At 29.3% G+C, this 10410-nt stretch overlaps 2 protein-coding genes across 3 annotated transcripts; both read left to right on the top strand.

Annotated features, from left to right (window-relative positions):
- LOC110640219 (ethylene-responsive transcription factor ERF027) lies at positions 1-1337 on the top strand. Its single transcript, XM_021791448.2, has one exon. It carries the CDS (start codon positions 3-5, stop codon positions 813-815), a length of 813 nt encoding a protein of 270 aa, XP_021647140.1. The 5' UTR covers positions 1-2; the 3' UTR covers positions 816-1337.
- A 7696-nt stretch (positions 1338-9033) lies between these two features.
- Positions 9034-10162, top strand: LOC110640221 (dehydration-responsive element-binding protein 1E). Of its 2 annotated transcripts, XM_021791450.2 has the most exons (2): positions 9034-9572; positions 9663-10162. In XM_021791450.2, exons 1-2 carry the CDS (start codon positions 9257-9259, stop codon positions 10016-10018), a joined length of 672 nt encoding a protein of 223 aa, XP_021647142.1. In that variant the 5' UTR covers positions 9034-9256; the 3' UTR covers positions 10019-10162. The 2 variants fall into 2 exon arrangements, with proteins under 2 accessions (XP_021647142.1, XP_021647141.1); XM_021791449.2 differs by having other exon boundaries at positions 9035-10162.
- Positions 10163-10410: the final 248 nt, after the last annotated feature.

Genomic DNA, 10410 nt, shown 5'->3' with positions numbered 1-10410 from the left:
ATATGTTGCCTTGTGTCCTTACCTACCTTAATCTTTCTCAACATCTTCTTTTAGTCTTGGGTCTTTTTCTTTCACAACCCTACTCAGTACCTCTCCCCCTATTATATATGGCTGACCCAAACATGCCCTTCTATGTGCCCCAAATAAACTCAGCTCAGCCACCATTACCATCACCTTTTGACCCTAGTTCTCTCCCTACACCGCAACCACTTGACCCTTTACTGTCACACTCTATCCCTACAACCCCATGTGAAACCCCTTCCCCAAAACCTCAACCCTCCAACCCTAACACCGTGGCCATGGCCACCACTTCTGCTGCATCCAAAAGGCACCCCGTATATCGGGGAATACGCAGCCGGAGCGGCAAATGGGTGTCTGAAATCCGGGAGCCTCGCAAAACCACTCGTATTTGGCTTGGCACCTACCCAACCCCAGAGATGGCAGCTGCTGCCTACGATGTTGCGGCTTTAGCCCTAAAAGGTGGAGATGCTGTTTTAAATTTCCCTGGTTCTGTTGGGTCCTATCCTGTTCCTGCTTCATCATCTTCCACTGATATACGTAATGCAGCAGCTGCTGCTGCTGCATTTAAAAAGGCTGAAATGAATCAAGCATTAGCCCAGCTGCCTAGAGATGATGATACCCTTAATGCCAATTTCACAGCAGGTGAACAATTTGTTGATGAGGAAGCACTGTTTGGTATGCCAAATTTGCTGGTAGACATGGCTGAAGGAATGCTGCTTTCGCCGCCAAGAATAACCTCTTCCGATGATTCTCCGGGAACTTCCGATGGAGAGAGTCTGTGGAGCTATTTTTAATATATATTAGATTTATATAATGCTATCTCCTTAATCTTTAAATTCCATGAATGGATATCGATAAATAACATGATTCTGATGGATATAACAACATAGAGAAGGACATGGCTGTATTTATTGACCTTTTTCCTTGCACCATGGGCCTGTCATTGATCGAGTACAAAACTGCGAAAATAAAAGAAGAGTTCAAGGGGAAGTGCAAGACACGATCAAAAAAGATTTATTGAACAGTGATTCCCAACACGCAGAGTTTTTAAATCTGATTGTTCATAGAGAGAGACTTTAGGGCTTGCATTTCCTGTTAATTGTGGTGATCTATGGCATGTACAATATAGTCTTGCTTCTGTAGTATTATATTTTAGCCTGTTTTTCTTTGAGATGATGCGATAATTTTCTCCCCATTTCTTGTTTACTCTTTTTCCATTTTCCTTGTTTTCTGTATTATGAGAAATGAGAATGGACCACATGCAAGCCATCGATTACGCTTTCTGCCATGTGTCCTCAATTGAAGCTCTTGAAGAACAGCAATTTTTTGTTTAGTGATAGGCAAACTCAAAAGTTTGTGTCAATTTGAAAATATTGTAAACTAATATGATTACAATTTTAAAACAAAATCTATAATTACTAATTCATAAGATACTGAATATGAAAATTTATTTATAAATATTTCATAAACAAATATTGTAGAGTTTTTTCTTGTCTAGACCCCTATGACACAAGATGTATAGTAGAATTTATCTATTAAATATATGAGTTCAACGTAATTATATTTTGAATTCATAGTAACTGGATCTAGTATCATTCATCCGGTGAAAAAAAGATAACATTTTTTAAAAATTAATAAATAAAAAGTTGTAAGAAGTTTCAAACATCTTCTACTAAATAAAATTAAGCAAAAGTGGATATAAGGAAGGTGTTTTTGTTAAGTTTAATGATGTGTGTCACAAGGGAATACATAAAATTTACATGCTTTTGGAGTTTCAATATTAATATTGTCAGTCAAAACTGTGGGTCCTCTTGTATCAAGAGAGTGTCAACATCTATTTGATGAAAGATTGAAACAAAGTAATTTCCCTTTGAAACAAAGAAAGAAAGAAACATAACAAATCATTAGTGTCAAAAGAATGGATTTCGAGTAAGCAAAATAAAATAAAATAAATATTATTTTGTTAATCAAAGTAGAAAACATTCTGCCATTAAAGAAATTCTAAAAATAACTTATCTAATGGGATTTTTATCAATTAAATTATAACTTTCTTTATATATTTTATTTGAAAAATAATAAAATAAATTATAAATTTTACAATTGACCAATATAAATATAGAATTATATTAATCAAATATTAATAGTACAGTAATTACAAAATTATGTTATAAATATCGATTTCATTAATAATTTTTAAATATAAATTTTATCATGATTAATGATTAAAATCATGGAATAAAAACTTAGAATTTTGGACACATTTATTAATTACAGGAATTGGAATTCAAACCAATCCAACTTTAATTAACACATGAGAAGAGATTTTGAGTGCTCTAACATGAGGGCCCACATGGACTTTCCCTGCAATTGAAGGGGACAAACATCTCTACTCATATCTGGTGGACCCTCTTCAAATATACCCCTCAATCCATTTTGGGAGCAACTGTGAAATGTTGACTCCTCTATGAATGATCGTGCAAAGAAGATCCCTTCAAAATCTTAGAATATGCACCCATTCTCTGCATCTAACTAATCTACATATAATTCTCAAACCATAATAGTTAAAGGTGTCTCATTGATCAATCAACAGTTCTCCTTTTCTTTAACAATATTATCTTTTTTTTTTCATTCTTGATTTTGTTTATGTTTAATTTATTTAAATTATTGATTAATTTCAAATATATATATATTAAAATAATTGGAGAAGTGAAGATTCGAACCTAATTATAATGAATAAATTAATTAGAAAAAGGATGAATTAAAAGCGTGTTTAGAGTCGGCCAAGCAAATACAAAGGGGTGGCTTCACAAGTTGAGAAAAGTAAAGCTAGCAGTAGATAAGTCTTGTTGGTTAGCTTTTTCAAAATATATATTCATGAAGGAAATCGAAAAGAGAAAAGGGTACGTTGTGAGAGATACATAAAATAATTAATTAAATGGAAGGCAGCCAATGAGCAAAATGTTTGACTATGGCTTTCTGCTCAAAATATTTCCATGGCCGACAATCCTTTCCTTCCTTCACTTTCCTTGGTTGTTGGTGCGTCTTTCTCTCTCCTTCTCTCATACCCACAAACCAAAAATGTGCCTATATTAATATAGACCCATCTAATGCAATGTAACAGCAATTATCAAGTTGCATCCATTTAGTCGTTGGATGGAAAGCAAAAGATAGATATTTTTAATACGTTTTAGTCGACTACTTAAAAAAGGCAGCTTAATATCAATCATGTTTAACCTATAATAATTTTTATAACTTATTTATAATATATATAAAAATTATTGAAGAAATTATATGTACTCTTATATATTATCTAATTAATTAAAAATCTTTTATATATTTGTATTAATTTCCTTATAATTATTAAATTCCTAATTTTTATTTAGAATTTCCATAACTTTTAAATTTATAATTTGAGTTTCCTAATTAGATTAGACTTCTTATGGAATTTAGATATTTATTATTTTTTATTAAAATATATTATTAATGTTGATAATACATGGTTAATGTTTTTTAGTGTCTATTATTATTAAAACCTTATTCGATAATAGCTTTTAAAATATCGTTTGATATTTTGACTATAATTAAAATATTACCTTTCTTATTTACATTATTTTTATATTAATGTTTTAATTAAGTCAACAAAATAATACTACTATTTTTACTAAACACTTTTGCTTTAAATTTCTATATAAACAATTAAACACTAATAATTAATATCTAATAATTAATAGCTAGTAAGATAAATAATAGCTATTAAAATAATTAATATTATCAAATAGGACCTAAGCAAAAACATTGATAATAAGGAAAATATATTATCCTATAAGATATATATTTTTTTGTAAGCAACTATAAGATCATAAAGAAAATGTTTTATTTTTATTTTTATTTTGGTATCACAACAAAAATAAAAAGAAAATCAGTTAAAGAAAATAAATGGGTGACATTACCGGTGAACAGTTCCTTTATTTTTCCCCCTTTGACAATGCTGATTAAATTTTTTTTTAAAAAAAAAATTCTATGGAATATATCATACAGATTTTTATTAATAAAAGTTTATTATTTCAAATATATTTTTCTCTTGTAATTTTCAGTTTTTCACATCTGCATATTATTTATAATTAATATATAACAATTAAAATAAAGCTCACAAATAATTAAATTTTAAAGTATTGATTTTATTTGAATAAATATTCAATATATCAAGTTTAAGCATATAAACATGGACAGTAATTTTAAGTAAAAAATAAAAGAAAAATTCATGATAATTATAGCCATGTGCAGGTCCATTACTTAGGAAAAGAAATAGCTTACGCTACTAAAACATGAAAACTTTTTAAAGAAAGATTAAAAATTAATTCAAAAAAAAAAAGAAGAAAACAAACAAAGAAATGATGATAAAGTTATTTCATGAGGTACAGTGAAAAATAATTATGAGTAAATTTGGAAATTATGAATATCCGGTGCATTAATTATTTAATTAATTATTTGTCTATTGGGAGTCTTATAATATTTTACATATATATGTTTATAATATGAAATTAATTATCAATAGTACTTTCTTGGACTGAACTATTGCTTCTTTTTTGCCCTTTTCCCTTCTGAAAAGTATTGTAAACTGTAAGTTAAACAAAGACTGCATGGTATAAAGGAACTACATACACAACTTATAGGCAGAAACCATATCTTTTGGCATCTTTTATATATATATATATTCAAAAGATGACTGATGAAGGGATGGTTACTATAGGAAAAGAGATATTATTTTAACATTAATCAATCCACTTTCCCTCTTCGGGTAATGTGGAAACACACACAACCACCAGCACTATATATTTTGAGAAGGTTAAAAAAAAAAAAAAAAAGGCTCTCTGAAGATAAAAAATAATACATAATTGGGATTTATCGTTGTCCTTTGTTGATCCGTACGGCTGGGTGAATGTGGGTTTCTCAAATCATCTTTGAAGAGGCGGGTACGACAAGCATCCAATGTGGTTCACACAAATCATATATATATATATATATTGCCATTTCTTCTTTTCATCGGTATTGCTTGTTTGAAGAAAAGCTTTCTTCGATTGATCATCCTGTTCTCGGTCTTGTTCTCCCAGTCTTCTTCTGACAGCGCCCCCTCCCGAAACAATTAATAGGGGGGGTTTCTTGAACTCAGCAGCAATTGGTCCCCCAAAGATGTGTCTCCCCATTGATTATATTCTTTTGGTTTGTTAGTTACATGATGATTCTTTATTTGTGTATCATCACACATTGGAGTTAATTCCTAACTTAAATTTTAATTGGTTTCTCCCTCCTCTCTCTCCTTCTTTTACTTGTAAGTTCTTTCTTTTTGACATTACCTTGGTGAATATTTTTTACGTGGTTATCCCTTCTCTTTATATATATATATTTTTTTCATATTTCGTTTAATAATCTTCATATTTATATTATTATGAAATAAATTTATATTTATTTTTAATCAAATTTTGTTGATAAATTTGAATTTATCTTTTCCTTTTAAAGGATTTAGCATTTTCTTTTTTGTAAAAATTTCTTGAGAACTTGCAGGTTCCTCCATTTCGATGATTTATTATTATTATTATTATTATTATTATTATTATTATTATTATTATTATTATTATTATTATTATTATTATTATTTCTTCTCCCTCCCTTATTTGATGATTATCCTCATGTGTTCTTTTCTTCTATTGTTATTATTATTTACATACTATCATTTCATTGGAGTTAAACTTTTAACTTTAATTATTCCACTTTCTTGGTCCCCAAGACTAGAACTAAGGCATGAAATGTGAATTTCTGTTTTCATCATTGCTAAATGCTAATTTCCCCATGTAATTTTGCATTTTGAAATATGCAATGACTCAGTTAATTAGGGCTACTCAGCTCTATGAACATACAATGACATATCTAAAATTTCCAAGTTACCTCTAAAGGCATATTTTCTTTAACAATATATTGAAAACTTTGATAGAAATAAAATCTATTTCTGGAAAATCATCTATATTTAATGATGGAAAATCATCTACATGTATGATGGCATGCCAGAAATAACATAAAGATTGGTTAATTATAAATCCCAAGTAGTTGTTGGAATTAGGTATTGCATGAGTTTTTTTTTTCTTTTTCTTCGATATAGGAGTGTTATTTTAATTTTGGCATCAATCATAATCATATTAAACACATTATTGTCCTATCTCGCATTTAAAAAAAAAAATCCAAAATAATAAAAAATAATGATACCAAGGGAGATGTATGGATGATACTATGCAGATTGCGGCACTGCAAATGGCTTTGTCAAATGGTCATAGTTTGCGGCTGGGCGGCTATTGATCAGTATTCGTATTTGTATATTTCCAGCTACTTCATCTATTACAGTCTGGCTGATAGAGATTACTAATGGACCGCATCACCCTATGTATTCTCAATATATAAAAGTTGGATTTAAAATTTGCTTCGAATTTTACTATTATAGTAATAATTAATCTCTTAATTTCTCTACTAACAAAAGTGAAAACGAGTGTAATATATTAAATCAATGATTTAATGATCGCCCATGAAAAAGGGACTCTGGAGTTGAAGATTCAATTCTTAATACACCCATCTCGAACTCAAATTCGAATCCCATTAACTTGTAGGTGAATGATGCAAAAGCTCTACAATAAGCTCCTAGAATAACCCTTAATTAGTGATATTTTAACATAATATTATGGACTAAATAGTTATTGGCTTTTAATTTGGATGAAGTATGAATTTAGATGCACTTTCCCTTCCAATCTAGAAAGTATGCTTAATTATATAGGTTAATGCAAAATAGATTTTCATATTTTTATTGCAACTCAATTATAATTTTTTATTATTTCTTATATATATGTGTATTTAATATGGTGGGAGAAAAAGAAAATAAAGTTTTAATCTCATGGGATGGAGGGCCAAAACAACATACTTGATTGGGGCCTTCTAGAGCCTGGCTTTCATTACTCAGAAACTGGGGCTTTGAGCATAAATATGTTACAATTACAGCCCAGCCCACATTCAAGGCCGCAATTCCTTTCCGATTCCATTCTAGCGTGATTCATGTTTATCACGTGCAAAATAAACCTTCATAATATTTAATTATTAAAATATTTTTCTATGCAATAGAAAGATAATTATAAATACTATATTTCCATTTTAATATTGAAGTTAGAGAAAAAAAATACTATATTTTTAAAAAGTTAAATAAGTTTTATTATAAAAAATCTAAAAGAATATATATGATTGGTTTTAAATTAAATTTTGAGTGGTTTTAAAGGGGATTAATTTTTAACATAATGTAATTTAGAAAAAAAATTTATAAATATAGTTTGATTCTAAAACTATTTATCAAAATAATATTTACTTAAAAAAATACTATTTAAAAAAAAATTTTAAATGATATCACATCACGTTAAAATATAAAAAAAAGACTATTTAAAATAGAATTTTATGAAGCAGTGTTATATCACATTAAAATATAAAAATTAATTAAGAAAACGCTATTGAAAATAATATTTTCTGAAACGATATCACATCACATTAAATAATATATAAATTATTCAAAAAATACTATTTAAAATGATATTTTTCTAAAATATTTATCCCAATTTACTTAGAATTCTATATTATCTACTTTATAATTTAATTTAATTTTTTTTAATAAATTTACTATAGCAATCACTTCTCTTGCTATTAATAAAAATGTCAGTAATATAAATGAAAATAATAATTTTTATTTTATTATTAATATAAATTGATTTTTTAATTATTTAAGAAAATTTTTTAATTAAAACTTTGTTGTGTTATATTTATTAATTTAAAATTGTCGTAATTAAATTTGAAAATATTTTTTATTTCTTAAAATAAAAATTAAAAAATGAAAGGAATAATTCTAAATATTTTCTAAAATTTAGTTATGTTAAAATTTAGACTTTTAATATATATATATATATATATATATACCTAGTATTTTTTTTATATAATTTTTACGTAGTGGATTTCTTACAAAAATATTTCCCAGTATTTTTTAAATATAACTAGTATTTTTATTACTAAAATATAATTTAAGATCACTAAATTTACATAAAATAAATTTATTTGGAATTTTTCCTTTTATTTTTTAATTTTCATTTTAAGAAATAGCAATTTTCATGTTTATTTAATATGATAAATAATTATTAAATTAATAAACTTAACAAAATAAATTCTAATTAAATTTTTTTTCTAAAATAATTAAAAAATTCAATTTATGTTAATAATAAAATAAAAAATATTATTTTCATTTATGATATTGACATTTTTATTAATAGGTAGAGAGACCGTTGCCAATAATAAATTTATAAAAAATTAAATTAGATTGTAAAGTAGATAATATAATAGGCAAATAATAAATTTTTTAAATTTCACACATTTTTAAATTTTAAATATACTTGAATAAATATTTAAGAAAATATCATTTTAAATAGTATTTTATTGAGTAATTTTTATACTATTTAATATGATGTGATATTACTTAATATTTTTTTAAATAATTTTTATATTTTCTAAAATAATGTGACATTACTATAGAAAATGTCAATGTGACATTTTGATACAACAAGGCATCACTTAAAATTACTATTTCAAATAACTTTTTATAAGTAAATATTATTTTATAAATAATTTCACATTCATATTATATTTATAAATAGTTTTTTAAGTTGTATTATTTTAATAATTAATCCTTTTAAAAGTATATTAAATCAGGCGTGGGCTGATTGTGAATGGTGCCGGAAAGAGAAAGATAAGAATCTGGAAGGCAAGCAGGAAGTCCAGTCAGGGGCCGACAGATCAGCCTATGAAGTGACAGACGTGTTTGCTGGTCTTCAAGAGACCAGGCTAGGACACTGAGAAACCCCCCAAATCACACGTGGTAAACACATAACTACCACGTATAGCAAAGCTGGACACCAAGTGGCTATTCAAAGTGAAAAACAATCAACTCAAAATGCCAAACTCTCCCTCCCGCTGCCTCTTTGCTTGGATGCTTTCCTGGTGTCAGTGTGAACGGTAGTCGTCCTCACCCAGTCTGAAACCATTTTCTGTACTTTCCTCCGTCTCCATGTCCACTTGGCTCCCAAAATCCATATCTTGTTTATAAAAAGACGAACTCAACCAACTTCCCTTTAGTAAAACTAATCCTTGACCCACTCCTCAATCTCAAATGCAATCACCTTCAAGTCAACAGAAACTAAACTTGTTTACCCAATTCTATGATCCCTATCCACTTCGATCAACCTCTTTTTCTGCGGATAAAAATGAACCCTCTTCGCTATCAGACGCCAGTAGCTCCGCCCCCAGCCGCCCTGCTCACTCAGACGAGGATGTGATGCTAGCAACAAGCTATCCCAAGAAGCGAGCTGGGCGCATAATATTCAAGGAGACTCGCCACCCCATTTTCAGAGGTGTCAGGAAGAGGAAAAAAGACAGGTGGGTTTGTGAGCTACGGGAGCTAAATAAAAAGTCGCGTATATGGCTAGGTACGTATCCTACTCCTGAAATGGCTGCCAGAGCTCATGACGTTGCAGCATTGGCGCTTAGAGGAAAATCTGCTTGCCTTAACTTTGCAGACTCAGCTTGGAGGTTGCCGATGCCCGTTTCCAAGGAGGCCAAGGATATTAGGAAGGCTGCATATCAAGCTGCAGAGATGTTTCGGCTTCAAGAATTTGGTGGTGAAGTAACAATGCAAAATTCACCACCAAATCCTGGAGTGGAGGATGCCGGTGAAGTTTCAAGTACCGTTCAGAAGCACGACAGCGTCACGTGTGTAGATGAAGAAGCTGTATTTGACATGCCGGGGTTGCTTGAAGATATGGCAAAAGGGCTTCTACTTTCGCCACTGCATTACGTGGGGGATGATAGCTTGAACTGGGATGACTCGGAACCTGCTGACATTGATGTTTCTTTATGGAGTTTTTCAATTTGATATGTTAGTTAGCCTCGATTTGCTCTTTTTTTTTTTCACTAATTATAATTGGCCCACGTGTAAACATTAGTGTATGTAGGAAAACTTTTCCATGTTGATGGTGAGTATTAAACAGAATCATTTGATTGTGAGTATTAAATAGAATCATTTGATTTTTTTTTTTTTATTCAATCGACTTTCACGCATATCCGCGCTGGGGTTCCCACCCTTTTTCTCTGAAGCTAGTTCCTAAAGATTGTAGGGCCTATTTAACCACCAATACCCCCACCATCACTGACTTAACTTTTGTTCCCTTCCCTCTCCCATTTACTCATTCGGCTCACTATTACTCCTACTAACAACCTCCATCATGTCTGACTATGAAGCAAATATTTTTGATCTTATTGACAAAG

This window comes from Hevea brasiliensis, chromosome 16, assembly GCF_030052815.1.
Source record: "Hevea brasiliensis isolate MT/VB/25A 57/8 chromosome 16, ASM3005281v1, whole genome shotgun sequence".
Lineage (NCBI taxonomy): Eukaryota > Viridiplantae > Streptophyta > Magnoliopsida > Malpighiales > Euphorbiaceae > Hevea > Hevea brasiliensis.
Note: the sequence above shows the minus strand (reverse complement) of the source record. Positions and strands in the feature narration are given on the sequence as shown.